This window comes from Pagrus major, chromosome 12 (genome assembly GCF_040436345.1).
Source record: "Pagrus major chromosome 12, Pma_NU_1.0".
NCBI classification, from domain to species: Eukaryota; Metazoa; Chordata; class Actinopteri; order Spariformes; family Sparidae; genus Pagrus; species Pagrus major.
Window position 1 is genome coordinate 24,785,569 of NC_133226.1, and position 21,143 is coordinate 24,806,711.

The 21,143-nt window shown below is 42.0% G+C and overlaps 1 protein-coding gene across 1 annotated transcript in view; it reads left to right on the forward strand.

The window, feature by feature from the left end:
• Positions 1-21,143, forward strand: part of lamc3 (laminin, gamma 3) — a 116,116-nt gene that overhangs the window by 61,192 nt on the left and 33,781 nt on the right. Inside the window, exons 10-12 of the mRNA XM_073478265.1 lie at positions 3,384-3,582; positions 16,723-16,832; positions 20,040-20,267. Coding sequence (XP_073334366.1) covers positions 3,384-3,582; positions 16,723-16,832; positions 20,040-20,267 — 537 coding nt within the window. The remainder of the gene's footprint in view (positions 1-3,383; positions 3,583-16,722; positions 16,833-20,039; positions 20,268-21,143) is intronic.

The following is a 21,143-nucleotide window of genomic DNA, read 5'->3' on the forward strand; positions in this document are numbered from 1 at the left end:
GAGACAACACTAACTTTTTTTATAACTTTTATAAAGTTTTTAAGTAAAAAGTTTGACATATTGCACCATTAATGTATAAGTTGATTATCAGTTATTAAAATTGAGTGATTAATCAGTTTATCGTCTAAGTGGTTTTAGTACCGCACTTAACGTTATATAGAAAATGTGAATCCCAGTGTTGTGAGACGCGTGTGCAGCTGGCACGCTGTGGTATTCATAAGATTGTTTAACTTTTTAATTCTCTCCAATTTGTCATGTGAAATAGAATAATGAATATAAATCCATGGCAATGCACAGACAGCAGATCACACTTACACATGAATAATCCTTTCATTGTTTTTTTCATAATGATTCATTACTTTGGAGAGAGGCTCGCCAGTGGGGCCAGTCCTGGATGGTCTATTAGGGTTGTGAGTAATTACGCTTTTGGTACCTCTATCCTCACACACAGAGGAACCACACTGACGCAAATCAGACACCGGCAGAATAATAGCCAGCGAGCAACAGCTGAAACATAACCACTCACGACCATAAGGGAGCACTTTAGGGAAAGAATATTAGCTTGGTCACACAGTAGTATTACTGGGCTCATTACCCACCGTTATGCAAGGAATGCGCAGTATGTATTTCTTATTAATCATTTCAAAAGTAATATCTGTTGACTTTTATTTTCTGTGAACAAGAGTTTCTCGCATTACTCAGTATTACAGTGCGTCACTCCCCAAATATAGGTAATTGCCTCTTCTCAGCTGCCCCCCCCAAAAAATAGTGGCTCTGCTGAGACTGATCTCATTTTTAAACTTAATGCAACAATGAGCATCTGCTGCCGGATGCTATTCTCATGAGTGCAGTTTGAGTATGGTTGTGTCTGAGTGACTGACTGGAGAGATCAAGTTTTATTACGGCTAACACAGTCTACAGTCGTAAGGAAATTAGATTTCTCCGACAATATATAACTATGTAAGTATAACTGAATATATTTTGATAAGCTATTCAGCTAGTTAGGAATATAAAGCTGTATATCTTTCCTTTACATCCAGTTTTGTCTATTCGCTTCAGGCTCATATGAAATAATTATTTTACGCTTCTATTTATCGATTTGTCTTTTATTTGCTCGCTTCACTTTTCAGCCCTACATTTTAACTTGCTGAACATTAAAGCCATTTATCAAACCCCTATTTTCCTCACATAAGATTTAACTACGTCCTCACCGTATTTCTTTAACAAAATGAGCGCCATCCTTTTTAGCTAGCTACCTAGCTGCAGCTTCCTTCTTTCTAAAACTACACCAGGCAGTGCAGGTAATGTTTATCATCATTTTTCTTGAATATTATGCAGAAATATTTACATATGCATAATAAATTGAAATATGGAGATACCCATTTATATTTATATTGAATTAAGCCTTGAGGAAAAAAAGGGAGGGAGAGACTTTAAAAAATACATAACAGAAAACATGTAAAGTCTATGCTCAGATTGAGTTGTTTATGTGTTTGGGTCTGAATTTGCACTGGTGTGAGTGTCGGCCTGTCAAACTCAGAGTGAGTATTGATCGGTTATTTAATTTAGACCTTTCACCCATATCGGTTGTTTTTCCAACGGTTAAGATATTAAACCGGCGAGGGCTCATTGAAGACATTCCTCACTAATTGGTGATGGATTCAATCTTCGCCTTTTTTCTTTCCGGTCCTGGCTGTTTTTTTTGTTTTTTTATATTCCTGGTCATCAATACGTATTGACTCTGAAACTACATTGAGATGTGTGGCAGCTCATTCCACATGAGAAAGCTTTTTGTCCTCGCTGGTGATGATTGGTGGTTGTTAAGCTGCTTCCCTCGCTCCTGATTGGCTGTAATTATCTATTTCTATTGATTCTGAAGCCACATTGACGTGAGCGATGCCGTATCGGACCGAGGACAGAAAGTGCTATTGATTAGTCATGTAATTGAAGCTTTTCCCCTTTTATCACTGCCTTTTTCATTTCCTACACATACCTCCGCTGTTAAATAACACCGTGTGTCGTGCTTCATTTATTGATGTATCCTCACACTCGCTCATGTGGATTGAATTGTTTAAAAGCTAACAGGTATGATGGAAGCCGGATGTGTTTTTTGATTTAAAGAGCTGACAAAATGGTGCAGCACCTCGACTATTGAGTTTGCTTTCTTATTCGTGAACGCTTGCAGCTTATTAGAAAGAACAGAGACACAGTAATGCGTCACTTGAACACATCAAAACAACAATTTAAATTAAACTCTCTTACATTATAGCTAAACAAATAGCTAATGCCACTCCGGCTGGAATAGTTGCTGGGGAGATACAGCGAGAATACTAATAAAACAATGTTATTTATAATAAACCAAATTAAGTGATTGGTGAGAGCAAAAAGCATTATGTATTGAACCATGACGTACTTGAAATGATGAAAGTTTATACTTAATTGAAATAATAATTACATTGCTTTTAACTTTTTAAAAAAGCAATAACTTTAAGTAATTAATTTAACACATCACTGAGTAATACATCACCAACAGCAGTCAGTAACTTCTATTCAAAAAGTGGACTCTTACAAGTGTTACAAAAAAAAACAATGATTAATCTGGTCAAGGATGTCACGGTGAGAGTGGGCCGGAGATGTACAGAGGGCCCCGGCAGAGATGATAAAAGGGGGCTGTTGGTCGGGCACATATTAGACGATCAGACAAGTCGAAATTGCTCCGAATGATGCCAGAGGCCCCTCGCAAGCAAAATCACCCACTCAAGTCCTTAGCCCTCCCAACCCCCAGAAGAGCTCAGGATGTACTTCACACACGATTACGCTCAAAAACAAGGTGGCAACCAAGCGTGCAACCTGTCAGTTCTGCCCACTCGCTCACCCAGAGCTGGTGGAGAATGGCAACATGGTTGTTGTTTTTTTTTCTGAAAATTGTTATGATTTTCTCATGTTTAGAGCACAACAACGCTGTACTTATTTCCATATTGATTGAGGGAAATTTCTTGCCTATTTTTATATATAAAAAGTACATCTTGAGTGTGTTTTGAGGGTTGGTAGCGGAATGGGCGGGGTGTCTAGTGGTGGCTAAGATCTTTGAAGTCCTGTTAATGTGCTGTAATGAGCCAGAGATGAGAGGGTGGGTAATTACACATAAACTCCCGGAGTGCTTCATGTGAGCTCAAAAAAGCATGTACCCATCCGGCCTCGAGGAAAGAAAACAGGCCGGATATTTTCTGAATGCTTTGCTAAAAAAAAAGTAAAATACTAATTCAGCTTCCACCACTATGCTCACAACTCCATCTCTGTGTTTACAACATTGGTTGACACCTCAGTAATAACGCTGACTCCACTCACCTTCTCTATCATCCAACCTACCCACTCCCCAACAGAGAAATTCCTGGGTCACCAAGCCCACAGCTATGGCCAGCTCCTCTCCATCACCTTCACCTCGGAGACCGCCGAGCTGCTCCCCGACCACGTCACCCTGCTCCTCGAAGGCTCCGGGATCGCCCTGTCTGCTGACCTTTCACCCCAACTAGTGCTTGACCATGACCCCGGCTTCACACCGCGGCGCTCCTTCGTTGTCAGGTACGAGATGCAGGCACGGTGCTGTCAGTTTGTGAGTCTGTGTGCATGCTTTTTTTTTTTTTATTATTCCTGTTGAACTCGAGTCTCTCTGGAAAATACCAAAGCGTTTGCCTCGGTGTGTGCATAAGGAATGGATGTCGGGATGTTTGTTTTTCTCTGCATCTGCAGGATCTCCCCCTTGCCTGACTCGTTCGTTGTTACAATATATATAGCGTCCGCAGAGTACAGACTATCCAGGACACCCATGTACTGATTACAGCTCACCCACATTGACTGTGCTGTCATGGTCCCAGCAGAGGTTTTTGGGGATATGAATGTGGTGATGAGCCAGCTCCCCCATGCGCTGGCTGTCATGTAGATCTGGCAGGTACAGAGCAGCAACGGCACCGCATTTACATTTTTACATTTTATACATTTAACAGATGGTCTCACCTCGAGTGACTTGAAATGTGAGCAGCAGTGGAATGACACGAGAGTCACCAAAAGTGCGAGAAAAAAAAAAAAACATGATACCAATGGGGAATAACAGTCAGAGTTACACTTAACTGACAAATTCATTGATCAAGGGAATAGAGGTGAATGAGGACAACACATTATAACAAGACTGAGTCGACAGTGTACATGGGGCACAGCGGTGGTTGTCACTCCCCAATCTGAGCTGTAAAGGTGCCAGCACATCTATCTGCCGGCTTTGACAGCTAGGTACGGCAACACCATTTGGACAAACCAGACACAGAACTGCAGTAAAACCGGATGTTTGTCATGTAAGTTTATAATCATGATTACATTTGCATCAACATACAATTTGTACATATGTTTGGACTGTAAACGATTACAGTAATACGAATATTGTACGCTACGCTACAACACCACTGTCTAGAATAATCAGCAAAAAAAAATTAAAAAGTCACACATTAATATTTTGTTGGACCGCCTTTAGCTTTGTTTACATCACGCATGCTCCGTGGCATTGTTTGGAGAAGCGTGTACGCAGTGTCACAACTTTTATTTCCGTCCAGAGCTGCATACATTGTTGCGCCAAGATCTTGTATTGACGATGGAAGAGTGGGCTGCTGGGTAAAGTCCTCTCCAAAGATTCTCACTGGGGTTAAGGTCTGGACTCTGTGGAGGCCAATCTGTGTGTAAAGATGATGTCTCGTGCTCCCTGAACCACTCTCTCACAATTCATCTTAGAATATGCCCCTTGCCATCAGGGAAGAAAAAATCCATTAATGGAAAAAAACTGGTCCTGGATGAAATCCAGGTTGTCAGCTGACCTCCTGTTTTGGGCACATAACGTTGCTGAACCTCGACCTGACCAACTGAAGCAACCCCAGATCATAACACTGCCCCCACAGGCTTTTACGGTAGGCACTAGGCCTGATGGCTGCATCACTTCAGCCGCCTCTCTTGTTACCCTGATGCGCCCATCACTCTGGAACAGGGTAAATCTGGACTCATCAGACCACATGACCTTTTTCCATTGCTCCAGAGTCCAATCTTTATGCTCCCTAGCAACCCCTTGACGCATTTTATTTAGTTTAGCCTCGCTGATAAGTAGTTTTCTTAAGGCTACACAGCTCTTTAGTCCTCATCCCTTGAGTTTTCTTTGTATCGTCTGTGTGGAAATGCTCTTACTTCCACTATCAAACATAGGGGACCACGAATGTCTGAATCAAATGTTGTTCCAATCCATCTGATAGTTGCTGAATTATTTCAGCCTTGGCCGACTGACACCACCATCATTAGAGCCAGGGCAGTAGCATGGCTGAAAACAGGTAAATATAAGATGTAAGGCAATCCTGTTGAAGGATCACCTCAGACTACAAATGTAGAAAAGCTTGAGTGGAGAGAGGGACACATGAGGTACTGCTTTAACAGATGCAGCATGTAGGAGTCTGATGTTTTGGCCGTGGCGGGGAGGTCACTCCAATCCGGGAGGCAGAGGAGGTGGGTCTGGATGGAAGGATGACCAGGTCGCAGAGAGAAAAGAGAGCTAAGTGGAATACAGCGACAGCATGCAGGTCAGGAGGTGGAGGGTAGAGTGAGTCCATTGCCTGGAGGTACAGTAAAGGGCACCTGTGGTACCTTTGCAGCCCGATGTGCGAACACTAGGGCTTAAAATTTGGTACAAGCAGCGGATGAAATGAAACATTATTGATCCTGATGAAGAAAACTGGAGCACTCAAGGAGCGTGTGAGGTGTGATTTTTTTTAGCTCATGATTAGATATTGAAGCCTGCAACCATGGTGACTTGTTAGTAGACAGGAAGCTGATAAGCTGTCTTATTACACTTTTTTATGTAGATTAACACATACAGTACATATGGGGGTGTAAAAAAACAATTAAGCATAGAAAATGAGTCACAATGAAGTCACAGCTCTATTCTCTTGTTAGCAGGATGTATCCTAATGGGAATGTGTGTGTGTGTGTGTGTGTGTGTGTGTGTGTGTGTGTGTGAGCTCTTCAGGCTGTTCAGAAACATACACACACGTGTATGGCATGGAGAGCTGCAGCCCACATGCCTCGGTGATTTTTTTTTCTATTTTAATGGCAAAGTTAAGTTTGAATTAAATATTTTTTAAACATGAGTCTCGGAGTTAAAACGTCTCTGACCCACCGCAGCACTTTGCTGTTAACAGCTGCAGTTTTAAAATGTCTGAGTAGTTTCGCTTAAACCAGGTATAATGCATATTGTGGCCGCCCACGCCTGCATGTAAAAGCACATTAGTTTTCTATTCAGATCACATTCGTACGCCTCCAGTTGCATATGTACACAAAAGTGAACAGATGAACATGAACTCAGAAAGCAATTCCACATGAGTGTTTTTTTCACCATATATGACAATGTATAACTAGCCCATATAACTGAATATATATGTAAGTAAAACATAAAAAAAAGAAGAACTGCAAAACTTAACATCCAGTTTTCCTATAACATTGTGATAGGATCTCACTTACCTGCTCTATATGCGAATAAACATATACTGAACATCACAAACGGACACACTGTTTCTTACACAATGTATGTCCTGATGTATGACATTTGCTGAATCAACAATAAGGCCCAGGTAGTTGAGATTGTGTTGTCGACAGCATTTCACAAAGTTTATAAAGTTTCTCCTAACTCAATAAATCACAAAATTGAACATTTTTTTAAGGGAGTCTGGGGAATTTTCTCGATTGGCGACAAAGAAGTTGCTTTTATTGGTTTCTGTTCACTGTATTTATAAACTTTGACACCTTTACAGTTGATGAAATGTTGTGCTGTTCCTTAAGTGTAATGGAGATGGTGAGGGATGAAAGAGTGTTTTCAGCTGTGCACTTGTTATCGGATCACTCAGGACTCGTGTCTATACCGGGTCTGAACGAGGCCTTTGCCATACTTGAGCTGTTTATGTGTTTGGGTCTAGATGTGCACTAATGTGAGCGGTGGCTGCATGGGGTACCTGATGAGGCCAGACAAATCTAAATATTATTTCAATCTCGCATTCAGTTGTAGCTTTTATTATAATCCGAGGGCAATGGCACCTCTTTGAATACTACAGCAATCACCGGTTGGGTATTGTGATAAAGATTGCTGCAATCAAAATCAAGCAGCGACACAGTTTCTGTCACACAGAGCTGATGGTGTTTACAGTACCTGCGGCCCGCAGTCTGCCGTCTTTGCTTCCTCTGTGATTGTATTAAGTTCCAGTAATTTGTTGTTGTTGTGTTGTGCTTTAGGCAGTTTATTAGCATCTCTGTTTGGAAAAGTGAGACTAAAGCATTGATTCTGATACAAGCCTGCATTTTGTCTTTACCAGTGGCGGACTCAGGATGTCTGAGGGGCAGGGGCGGGAAACAAAAAGGGCACTAAATGTATGCTGCGAGGCACCAATGCACAGGAAGTCACGATACTAGAAGGGCACGCTAGAGGACACTTTATCTTGTTTTATCTACCATACAGGCATCCAAGAGGACACTTGCTGTAATTTTTTAAGCATGGGGACACCAAGGGAGGCGATTATTGAAGCATCTTTGCGCTCTGTTAATAAAAATGAGCTTAAAAACTAAAACAAATCAAAGGCAGTCGGAGGAAATATTTTGTTCATGTTTCTACATTCAGAATTGTTCTCATTTAGTCAAATTTGATGAGAAAAGATTAAATTTATGACACAATTTCAATAATTTTATTAACTATTATGATTTATTGACTTACATAACCTTTTAGCCTATCCTGTACAGATTTTAGGGCTATGAAGCATTTATAGATACTCCAAGATATGACATCACAATAAGCAAAAAATACCAGTGGAGGCACAGGCGAATTTTTATTGCAGAGTTAAAAAACCAAAGCTATTATGACACTTCATATCGTCCAAGGTTACAGTCTGTGTAGTGTGAAACTCCTTCTTTGTTGCTTCCCCACACAATGTTCTCTTTTTGAGGAGTAACAGTGAAGGGAACTGTTGCCCATCACTTTAATTGGGTGACGCAATCTCTTCACAACCACTTGAGACAGGAGGAACAATTACAGCAACCAGTAGCTCTTTCCAGAATACATATGTGCATGTGAGGGCTGTTTAAAGACGGACTTAAATCTGCCTTTTTCCTGGAAGATGATTCACAATGCCTGCCTCACCGGCATACCAAAAAGGCAGACTGTGCTAGAACATCCTCCTTTCGTTTCTTATGATCCTCTGTGTTCTCAGTTCCAGTCCAATTTGTTGGTGATACTGCCCCTCAACTATTTGTAGGGCTGCTGGAAATCCTCTACCGGTCTCTTTCATCTCATGTTAGACTTCCGCCTGGTTCTCCTTGCCCCAATTTGCTCCTGCAGGCCTTTTTTTTCCTTCCTGCCCTTCACGGTAAAGTGGTCAGTGACTGGAGGAGGAGGACTGAGGCTGAAGTGGCGAACCCTGGTGTGACGGCCTGTTGGGAGGCGGGCGGTGTAATCAGTCACATTGTTGTGGCGAGGTCTCATCAGGTCCGTCGACCTGCGGGAGTGGGTGCAGCTCTCCACATTGAACCTGTTAAAAACACAGGCTTAAGTCATTCTCTCTATTTTTGTTCTCTTCCCCCACGTGGCCTGACGTCTTTCTAGCCAGTAATCCCTCTCATCCCACTCAGCACCTCCTTCACACTGTTTTGTTGCAATTTGTCTTCAGTTCTGTTTTTCTATCTTTAATTCTCCTCCTCAGCACCCGTGGACCAACTTAACTTCCTCCCCGTAGCCAGGCCTGGACGGCCTCTTCCTCCCTAAGAAGGGATTTAATTTCTTTGTTTTCCAGGGTTTGTTTCAGTTGAACCACAGGAAACAGCAAACTGTTTAATGGAATTGAAGGGTCCACATGGAAATTGACATGTTGCACAGCCAGGGAGCCGAGCATTGTCCTCCATGTGCGCTCCACAGGCTATGTTCCAGTCCATTAGCTCAAAACAGTCCTGTAGAGCCTTCCACATACTTCTGGGATCACACTCCTACAGTCTAGATAACAATGGGCAGCTGACTGTTAGCTGCTGCTGAAAGGAATCGAAAAAAAAAGCAGCGATATGTTAAATTTTGTAGAAGCTGAAGAAAAGGTACAGTAGGTTACAGCATGCGGAGTAAGTTGTGCTTTGCTTGGAGGGGAGTTGCACTAGTTCAGATGGGAGATGATTAAAGCATGAGCCAAGTGCTGGCCAGAATCCTCAGTGAGGAAAGGTCTGACTTGATGGATGTTGTAAAGTTTAAAGCTGCAGGAGCGAGATGTGGTTGCAATGATGGGCTCATGCCGCAGTTGGTTGCCTCGAATCACACTGCAATTGTTGGCAGTTTGGCAAGGAGTCAATACACTTGTTCTGTTGTTCGCGGTGGTGGAAAACAGAGTTTGACAAAGGACAGTTCAGTCTTGTTGAAATTGGTTTCAGTGAAGTGGGTGAAAGAAGAAGTGCCCACTTCAGATGGAGCATCAGGTGATGAGAGAGACAGGCAGAATGTGTTGCTAGCGAAGGGAGGCTAGTATGACAGAATAAACCTGTCTCTGCTATATTAGAGATGTGTGCTTAATTTTGCTTCATGTAAACCGTCTATATTGTATATACTGCATGTTTTTTTTAGCAGCATGGCTCTGGGGATTGCAGTGTTGGTCTGCTCTGTACCAATGTTTGGTCAAGACTATGGGATGAATTCTCATTAAATGTTACATGCACGGGGCAACTTATAAGAAGAAATGCAGAGAAAAGCAGTTAGAGTAGTGAAGTCGAAAAATGTTAACTTTATTTTAAGAGTATACGCTTTAAATGATGTGAAAATAAAATGACAATAAATCACATACACACCGAAATATTGCAGAGTAAAGCTGCTGTAAGTGTTGATGTCGTTTTAGCTAACTTCCTGTCTGTTTTACAATCCCCTCCCTCCTCTCCGCGTCACCACACTTACACAACTCATTTCATTTTTCTTTTTTTTTTTGGAGGCAGCTCTCTTTGCCTCTTTCTTCAAGCGTTTTTCTTCCCTCGGCCTGTTGTGTAGTAAAAGCCATCACTAGGAGCACTGGAATTAGAAGTTTTTTCCTGTTTTCCACCATCGATCCTGCTTCTCTGCATGTTCGCCGAGCAGACAGGACCGCCTTTTTAAGGAGATCTTTTTGTATAGATTATTTTGTTGATCCTCTGACTTTACAATAACTTGTTGTAATTGATGTTTGAGTTGATTTGGTGAATGAGTCAGCAAACATTTGCCAATTACACACATAAAGCAGATAGAGTCATGCATCTGACCATCTGATGACGCATCCAAAATTCACGCTTATCTTGGTTTTGTTGTTGGTCTCCTCCATAGCGCTGCAATGATTACTCTTTAAATCAATTAGTGGATCGAAATAAAATTATTGCCAAGTATTAAGATAATTATTTCAAGCAAAAAAATGTCAAGAATTTCTGGTTCCTGCTTCTAAAATTTAAGGATTCTTGAGAGGAGATGAAGAGTCTTTGGATTTTGGACTGTTAGTTGGACAAAACAAGCGAATTGAAGACGTCACTTTGGATTCTAGTAAATTGTAATGAGCATTTTTTCACAATTTCTTTACATTTTATAGGCTAAACAATCAATCAATCCATAATGAAAACAATTATTACTTGCAGGCCTGCTCGAGCTCCTCAGGGAAATATCGCCTCTCTGCTAACTTTGTCTGTCGGCTGCTCTGTGCTGGGCAGCTGTAGCTGGATTTAACTTGTAAATATTTGACTTTCCAAGCTGATGAGAAGGTCTTGGATGCACCGTTAGTTTGCTTCCTGAGTAAGCTTATTATGTGGCAGAGGTACAGAATCTTGCTCCATCAGAGGATCCAGTGCCTGTACTGGGACACAGCTTGCCTCTTTCTGTCCCCTCCACCACTCCCATGCTCCTCTCTGGTGTCTGCGCACTGGTAATGAGTTTCCCCCGTAGCACCGAGAGCTCTGGCTAAAGAAGCTCTGTGGTTCCCTTTTTTCGAAATGCACTGGAGCTTGGGGGACAGAGATTGTCATTAAGTCTCCCTCTCCGGAGAAGTTCTCCACAGATCTCATTACACTTCTCAGGTACATGCACAGATGCACTCCACTACGTACTCTATATCATTCCCTCATGCTCCCTCTGTCTCTTACTGCCTCGTACTACCACACACTCGTACTCGCACATGCAAACATGTGAAGAATTTGTGCAACTGTGAGCTTTCACACAAACACATGAATCCATACGGCCATCTGGCAGTGCGATTTGCAACAATCCCATTTAACATACGCATAAAATAATGTAAATGGGAATATACGTATTTACGTGTTTTGCTAAAGGCACGCGAAAGCATAAATAAACATGAGAAGGAAACACGCACACACACACACAAACACATCTGTCTCGACTGACAGCATCAGCATTCACTGCAAGTAAATATGTTAACCTGTTAAGTGGCTGTGTGCTCCCACCTGGTGCAAAGATCATTTCAAAATCAGATGAAGGAGAAATATATGGAAGCGCTGGGAAAGCGAGCGGAGGGGATTTATGAAAGGAGGAGGTGAATGGCTTATATAAGGTAGCATCCACTCTTCTCTCTGATGTTCCCTCTATTCACATTCTGTTCCCTTGAAACCAGTAGGCGGGGAGGTTTTATTGCCTTGCTTGTAGCTGTATGTGTGCATCTGCAGCATGCAAGCATAAAATGTATGCCATGAGGAACCCCTCAGATACTCAGCTTCTTTTTTACAATCGACTGATAAACGTTGTACACCCAGCTAGTCACTGCTGGTCAGCTGTTCGCTCTTTTAACTGCCAAAAGTGTTTCAGGAAATTGCTCATATGAATCCCTTAAAAGGTACGAGCCAATTTGCAGCAGTCAGCAGAGTGCTAGTAGTAGCGCGGGCATGTGGTCCATCTGGCACTGAGCTCATTTCTGTCATGTTTTGAAAATTCACTGACTTTGATCATAGATCAGGGTCAGCTGAATATATCGAACAGAGAGCAGAATGTGCTGCCAAAATGGAAAAAGGGGAAAAAAAAACCTTTTGGCTATAGGTGACTGAGCAAGGCAAGAAGAAACATGGGATTACTACGTGCCCGGGTAAACCTATGAATTATTTGTGATTTATTAAGCCAGGCCAGAAACTCTGTTCTTGTGCTGCTTGGATTCTCCTTTTTCAGGATAACCAGGACTGTTTCAAAACAAACAAATATTTAATAACAATAATTACATTACAGATGTTTAGATTTTTATATATGGATATTTTAGGTTGCCGTAGAAAATTCATTTTCTTATCTTGAACAAGCAGGTTGTGTTTTCACCCATGTCTGTTGGTTGGTTTGTTGGTTTGATTGGTTGGTTGGTCGGTCGGTCTGTTGGTTGGTCTGTTTGTTGGTCGGTTGGTTGGTTGGCTGGTTTGTCAGCAGGATTAAAAAACAACTATTTCACAGCTTTCAACAAAACTTGGCTGGAGGATGGGTCTTGGCCCAGAATATACCCCATTAACTTTTTGGTGCTGATCCAGGTAAAAGGGCGGATCCGGGAATTTTCTCTAACCTTCTTTAACATTGCGAGATAGGTATAGAAAGAAACCCTATTGCCTGAGAAGACATTTCTCAGGGAATGATCACATTGAGGACAATCCTTTCATACCCAAACAAATCAATGAAGTTGATGTGGCAAAACAATAAATACATATATCTTTTCCTCTATTTTCAATGATCAGCAACCAGCAAGGACATGTAGAAAGGAAGGGGTAACAACCAAGCTTGTTAGCTCAGAGCTAGTTGGTTCATGGGCAAGCTTCACTTAAACAGCGGGTGTCCATATTTTTATTTTATATTAATACAAGATTTAAATAATTAAAATGTATTTTTTCAAGGCGGACTGGATCAATTAGAATATGCTATTTGGATATGCTAATAATGTGCCCCATACGCGTATAATTTGTGTAACTCATTTGTCTTACTTTCATGCTTGCTTATCCTCCCAGTACCTCATCGTTCTTTCTCTTCCTCCGTCACTCACGCACCGTTTATGTCTTGCTCACCTTGTATCTCTATCTCTGTTCTGTCTCCAAGGGTACGCGAGTGTGTGTGTTTTTGTGTATGTGTGTGTCCAGTATTCTTTTGGGCTTTTCTCTCCTGATGATCTCCTCTCATCCTCAGCGGAGCAGGGCTTAATTACAGCGTGGCTCGCCGCGCTCTGCTTGGTGCTGATTAAAAGGGACACCGATGCTCTATAGGGAGAGCCTGACTGGGAGTTTGTTCACTTTCATGCACACTCTGCTTATCGCTGTCTGACCAGCTCCATTACCATGGCTTTGAGGCCCAGTTTGTAATTGCCTCTCTTTATTACTGCGCCTACATGTCAGACCAGAGAACGAGGACCCGCCGCATCAGTGAAGGGTCTGTGGCAATGTACACACACACACACACACACACACACACATAGCACACATAGCACACATGACAGAGGCCATGCTCAAAATAAAGCATTTTGAAAGTAATTTAGTGTCGGGCTCAGAGATCAGCCGACCTAATAAAATAGAGGCCATCGAACATTCACAAATGAAAAGGCTGATGTGGTCAACAGTCTGAATTTATTTTGCACTTCATTCTTTTATGGTTCTTGCCTGTAATTACAAGGTTCATGTATTATAATTGGGGCACCAATTTCAAATAAGGTGCCCTTTTTAAGTGTGGTTTATAAGTTGTCACACATCCCTTTATTAATATTTAAAACAAGGGTAAAAGTCTGTGAGGCCAGTATGCTCCCATCAGAAATGCTTGTTGGACGGTCAAATAGATTCGGAAACCCCCTCCCCCCGGCACCTTTCTGACGTCGTATTAGAGGAGGGTTAAAGAGAGTGCACCGCGTCTTACTCTGAGAAGCAGAGAGGAAAACGATTGGCGCCACAAAATGCAACCGAGGGCTTAAACTGCCTGTAAACAAATGTACAAAATGCATTGTCGCAGTGGTGTACTCTCTCTCTCTCTTTCTCTCTGTCGTGTTGTGGGATGAATCAGGCACCAACAGCCGTTTATTCTGAGAACAGATTCGGTCCCTCACAGCCAACTTCACATTATCAACCTCCAGAAATTGCACAGGGACAACAGGATGTTACAGATAAACAAAAGGTGCATAACAGTATAGGTATTTGAACAGATACATATTACGTCCCTCACAGCCAACTTTGAAATAATGAGCTCCAGCAATCGCTAAAACACAGAAAGAAACAAATGCCGCTGTAGTTAGACCACATAGAGTTTTCATGAGGTTACAAGCAAGCTAGTAAACTCACCTAGTAAATACTCCACAACAAACCAGTTTCATCATATTATCATTTGACTACAGATTATGACGAATAAAAATGCTCGACGCCCACAACATTAGCACGTGGAGCGTCAGGATCCTACAGTTTTCCCATTCTCCCTGTTAATGCCTGTTGCCTTAATCACATTTGTCGTCCCAGAGGCTCGATTTTTCAGTTCAGCAGCTCATAAAAACTTAATTCTGGGTTCTTTAACCTGTTGGTAGTCAGTTGTTTGCTAGCAGACAGAAGTGACAAGGAGGCACCTTCAGACAAAGTCAGAGAAGAGTGATGGATTTTTGTTTCCCCCTCCAGGGTGTGCAGGACTTAATTGCACTTTGTCTCTATGGCTGGATCTAGATTGTATTGATTTTAGGAAGTCTAGACAGCAAAAAAAAACAAAAAAAAACACATAAAATAAGATTTTTGCAAATCAGATCCAAACCAAATTTGGTGATGGTTTGAAATGCGATTCAAATCAGATTTCTACGGATGCATCTGTGGACGTTCTGGACGCTCATAATGGATTTCAAAGTGTCTTTTGTGTCACTTGTCAAAATGTCAAACGTCAAATCCAGACTCGGGGAAGTGCATCGGTGAGCAGCAGCTGAGACAACACAGAAAATGACAGTCTGTGGGCAATCACCCTCGACTTGACGGCATGTTTGTTTGGAGAGCAGGATGATGTAGCTCCATTTCGCATTCTTACATGTGGTATATCTGCATCATCAGTGTACGTAGTGACTGTCTCCTGTGTCGTGCAAATAGGTTGATGATGTCTGGACACAAAAATCTGATGTGATCACATGTAAATAAAAGTGCAGACGGTCTTTCAGATCTGGTTTGAGAAACAAATCTGATTTGCTAGCCGTCTGACCATAGGCTGTGTTGACTGGTGATTTTTGACCAAATGATGGCACCGGATAAAAAGTTAATTCACCAGAGTTGTTACAGTTCATCCTGTGGGAACATGAATGACCGTACCAAACTTCATGGTAATTTATCCCAGAAGTGTCGGGATGTAACAGTCAGGACCAAAGTGGTGCACTGATATTGCCGTCCATGCAGCGTTGTAGGCCAAGACCAGGTCACTACTAAGACCAGAGTGTTTTGAGACCGAGTCAAGACCAAGGTACGACAGGAGCTGCTTTATCTATGTGCAAACAAATACAAACAAACACAGAGTTGAAATCGACTTAACCATCGTTATACAACACTCCTTTCCATGTTTTACACACTACACAATACAGTTTTTTGTGCAAGCAGAAGGTTTTCTGGGTGACTGTTGTCTTCCCATAAAAAACATCATTAAGTACAGTATGTTTCAAACAATACAGTGATATCCCTGCAGCTGTGGTCTTGACATAAGTTTCAGAGTCCTTTCTGTCAGAGACCAAAACGAGGCCGAGTGAAAGTGAGGTCGATTCTGAGACGAGACCGAGACCTTGAGCACTACAACACTACGTCCATGGCTTAAAAGTAATATACTGAGGCCTTATAGCTAGGTTGTAAGCCATTGATAAGAATAACTCATGGATTGCCAAAAAATCTGTGGCATTGCACCCCTTTGCTGGTCTCTATCCTTTTTCCTCCTCTAGCAGGAGACAAGTGCTTTTTTTTTTTTTTTTTTAGCTAGCCCTTGAATTTGTAGCGAAAATCCCAATGGGGCTTTTTACCCTAACCCTCTAGAACACAGCTGCAGAGCATCTGGACCAAAATCCATCTACTTAACATCTTATTAACATTTGTAACTGCGGACTAAAAGGCCTTTTAAGAGCACGAGAAACCTAAGTGTTAGGTACCATAGATTAGAAAGTGTTACCTGTAATCCTGTTTATGAAGATTTACAGTATGTATTCCTTTATGCTGCTGCTCCTCAGCTTTGGGGACCTACACAGGATCCTGGGAGAAGATGATTTAACCCAACGTAGCCTGTGTGGAGCTGACACAGCACCTCTCATCAAGATAGAGAGAGTGCACGATAGCTGGGATAAAACAGGCAGATGTCAGCTGTGCAGCATGGCTTTGCAGAACATCCTTCAGCAGATGGCAAAGCTCAATGATCAAGACCCTGAATAGGTGTTGAAGTCAGCACATTTACATTTTTCTTCGCACTTTGTGTGTGTGCAGGTAGTTCAATAGATAGTCTGCCATAAAAAGTCAAGCTGTGACATGGCATTTATTATCTGCTCAGTTGTAGGAAGGTAATTAAATAGCTATAAAAAAAACACTCCAGTTATTCATAAATCAGCCACGTACACACATTAACTTCACTTAGGTTTTTTGTTCCTGTAAAATGTGACGGTTTAGTTGTTCAGCGTGGCACAAACACACTCTAAATGATGTGTTTTCTGTCTTCTCGTTTCACAGGCTCCATGAAAGTGAGATGAGATTCAAACCTGCGCTGTCTGCCTTTGATTTCCAAAATCTCCTTTACAACCTGACAGCTCTCAGAATCAGCAACGCTGGGGGACACAACTGTAAGTGTGTGTTTGTGTGTGTAAAGATTGCCATTAATGCAGGTAACACGAAGAGTTCAGGCTCTGTTTCACTTGTTATTTTAAGGGTGTTTGTCTTTTTTACTTGACTACTGTGTCCTCTATGGGCCGCACTACAATGACAGTTTGTTAACATACTCAACGCATTATTACTGACTTTTATTACTGTGCATTGTGACATACCTCAGGGGAGTTATACTTGAGTAAAAGTACAGATATTGTGTGAAAATATTACGTGATAGTCACCCACATGAATAGTATTTGAGTAAAAGTCTTACAAGTATCTGATATCAAATGTACTGAAGTATCTATAGTACAAGTAAAAGTAAATTACACATGTATTTATGTGTGTGTATATACTGTACACTGTGGTTATAAATAAATATAAAACTTGGGCTGTGATGCAGTATGTAATCAGCAAAGTAACTAGTAACTAAAGTTATCAAATAAATGTAGTGGAGTAAAAGGACAGTATTTGCCTCCAAATTGTAGTGGAGTGTTAAGTGTAAAGTAGCAGAAAATGGAAATACTCAAGTAAAGTACAATTTTTAGGTATTTGTACAGTACTTGAGTAAATATACTTAGTTACATTCCATCACTGGTTAGAAGTGTAAAATATGTGTTACACTCTGAATGGGGCTTCTGTGCGTAATAAGTATTTTTACTTATGATACATTAATTACATCTTGCTGAAAATACTTTTAGTTAAGTAAGGTTTTATTGTAATGGAGTATTTTTACTAAAGATCTGTGTAATGAAGCATTGTACAAGGGAATGTAACAAGAAGTTGTATTTACTGTCAGTCTGTTAATTGACAGATGCAGCAGGTAATCTGCAAAGTAGCTAGTTACTAAACTAATCAAATAAATGTAGTGGAGTAAAAGTACAATATTTGCCTCCAAAATGTAGGGGAGTGGAAGTATAAAGTAGCAGAAGATGGAAATACTCAAGTTAAATACTAGAACCTCAAATTACTTCATCACTGTGTATACTATTAGAGCTGTAGGTGTTATTTATGCCTGAGTACACGGCCATGTATAAAAAGAACACCAGCAGAATTCAAGTGCCACAGAAAGTTTCAAAAACCTTCATGTCTATTAATAAAAAATACATTTTCATCGCACGAATTATTAAAGTTGCACAAAGATAGTTGCTAAAACAATGTCAGTGTTTGTATTCAGGGAATAGTTCAGCTGCTCCAAATCTGGCTCAGCAAAAAAAACAAAACAAAAAAAAAAAAAAAAAACGGGACATTTATTCCCAGATGTTAGGAACTAGTTCTTGAAAACCTTCCTCTTATTTTTATCGTGTCCTTCCACTCTTTCTATCTGATAGTCTGTGTTGTAAAGTGCAGGAAGGATCTGAGAGGCATTACGGCGGATTAGAGCTCCAAGAAGACAGAACAGCTGGCCGAAATCGGCAGCTCTCTCACACATACTTACACCATTTTAATTAGTTGCTCGGCGCGGGCGTTGTGACACGCTCTGTTGTGTTAGTTCCGCGTGCACTTGGCACGCAAAAAAAGGTCCGGACTGTGCACACACAGAAGCAGAGGCGCGGTCATGCATATTCCTTCCTGTGGCCGTCCGCCCACGTGAACGTGCAAACAAAAGTCGGGCACACAGTTTACACTGCATCCATTGTTCGTCGCAGGGGGAGAGACTCTGTTAATGATTTGTGTTCGGTCTCAAAATCATTCTCAAACAGCTTTGGGAGCGCCTTATCGCTGCAGGCTGCACGGCAAACTTTAATTTCACAATCCTATAACGCCGTCCTCTCATCTTTCTCCTCTCTGCCTCTCACATTCTCCTCGACTCTTTAAATTCCTCTCTGCACACCAGAGACAGTCTCTTATGACAGAAGTGTATTATTTTAATGACAGTATTGTCTTTGGACTATAAAGGCGGGCTCTGACAGCAGTCGCGGTAAAAGGGCCTTTCATTTTCTCCGCCGCAAAAATTGAGTTTGGAACAGGGAGGATAGGCATATTGGAGTTTATGAGGACTCAATGGCTTAATGGCTTAATGTATAGGTACCTAAGGAGACCTAAATTGTCATTGTCTGCGGGGCTGCAGTGAGCGACGGGAATTAAAGTCTCCGCCGGTCTGACAAGGTTTCTTGGAGAAAGGATTGATGGAGAGAACTTTCGCAGCGTGACTTAAAATGAAATGTTTTTAATTAACTGAAATATGGGGTACAGTGTCTGAAACCGCTTTTAATTGCACATTTCCCTCCATTGAATGAGCTAATAGAATTCAGGAGGTAGAGGAGAGCAAAAGGGTAGAGGCTAAGGCGAGGCATGGAAGAGGGAAGAGGACAGCCGTGCCTACTGATTATCCCTCAGAGGTGCAAATGAACTGGGTTTCATCACCGCCGAAGGAATGGTTGGATCATGACTTGTTAGAAGTCAAGGTCCATCCTCTCCTCTGGTTCTTCCACTCTCTAACCCCCTCACTGTTTCTTCCACTCAGATTTCCCTCATTACGCCGCCGCTCATTCACACTTGGTTTATTTCTCATCTGACAAAAGCTACACAGTCATATGTGCACAGCATATTCTATCTATGTATCCGCGGCTGTGGTTAGGAGAGCACAGGGTGAAAGGGATTCGGTTCAGGATGGCCTGCCCCCATCACTATTCATGAGAGGAGAGAGGGATCTCGAAACCCCACAGGAACTGCACGTCTGACATACCTCCACTGAGTCTCCTGTCTCCTTTTCTTCTCGTCTTGCTCTGCTGCAGTGATTTATTCATTTGCTATATCAAAGATTCCCCGGGTGACGAGCGTACGTGTGTGGGCGCAGGCGTGCGCACGTGCGTGTGCCAGCGAGCATTAACTGTGGCATTTACGGGCGTGTGGGTGGATGAATCTGTTATTGTGTGCGCGTGTGTGCGTGTGCGTGCGAGACTATAAACTGTAAACACAGGCCAGAACCTGTAATGAGACAGGGAGGGAGGGACAGCGCGGCAACAAATGCTAATAACCTACTGCTTAACGAGATACAGAAACCCACACACACTCACACACACACACACACACACACACTGCTGATTCCAACAAAGAGCAGGTGCCCCCGAACACTTCAACAGGCTTCTGAGGCAACAATTACCAGTTTACTACTGATCTCTGTCAGCATCAGTTTTATGAAAAAGCACTCTTCCTGTCTTCCCCTCTTTCCTCCTCTGCAGACACGTCGCAGCTCACCCGGGTGATCCTGACCTCAGCCCTCATCCCCTCCGGTCCATCCAGCCCTCCCGCCCCGTGGGTGGAAACTTGTTCCTGTCCCCCGGGTTTTGCCGGCCAGTTTTGTGAGCGCTGCGCCCCAGGGTTCACCCGGGAAGACCCCGGCAGAGGACCTCTCTCGGCATGTGTGCCGTGCAACTGCCACCAACATGGATCCTGCCACCCAGAGACGGGTAATAAGCGAAACATTTACAGTACATTCGGCATGTGTGCTGAATTCAAATGATGAAAAAAAATATCAGAAGGGCATGATGGCTTTGGTGTCACTTGTGTTTATGTTTCAGTGACTCCTGCACATGTAGAAAAAGTCTTAAAAAAGCCTGAGTAAGAGTAAAATCATAAATCAAGTGCAGAACATTTTATATTTAAAGAAGAACTCCACCAGTTTCCCTTGCCAAAGTCAATTTATTAGTCACAGGGAGTTGCTCTGCAGCCTGTGAAAGTAGCACGATGTCTTCTTTGGCTTTGGGGGAACTCTGTCAAGTTTAAGAAAACATATATATCGATACACTGGGGAAAGTTGCTGCAGCCTCTGACTATAAATGACTCAACAGAAAGTTAAGTCTGAAACTGTGGACTGTGTCCGAGATGGCTCCCTATTTACCATAGAGTACACAGTGTGTGCTTTATTATTCTGTTCAAATTCTGGACTTTTAAAATTTTGCCAACAGGCTATACAGTCGCTCTGAAACATTAAAACTTTGGAAGAAAAATAGTGGTGTCCATGGCATGCATTTTATTAACTCTCAGTATCAACTCTACAGCTGTTAGCAAGGACACCACCTGATGACGGTAAGTGTCGGAAATCTCAATTTATACTTTATACTCATTCATCAGTCAGGGATGGCCATCATACTGTCAAAGCACACATTTTTATAACATTTTATAACTCACATGACAATGAAATCCCTCCAATCTCTACCATCCATCCCATATGATGTAAATGTGGCGTAATGGAAGTTAAGTTGTCTCATGGGAAGTGTAGGATCCAGCATGTCTTGGAAGTAAAAGTCAGGATATCTGCATCAACTGTCGCCACAGGCTTTCTA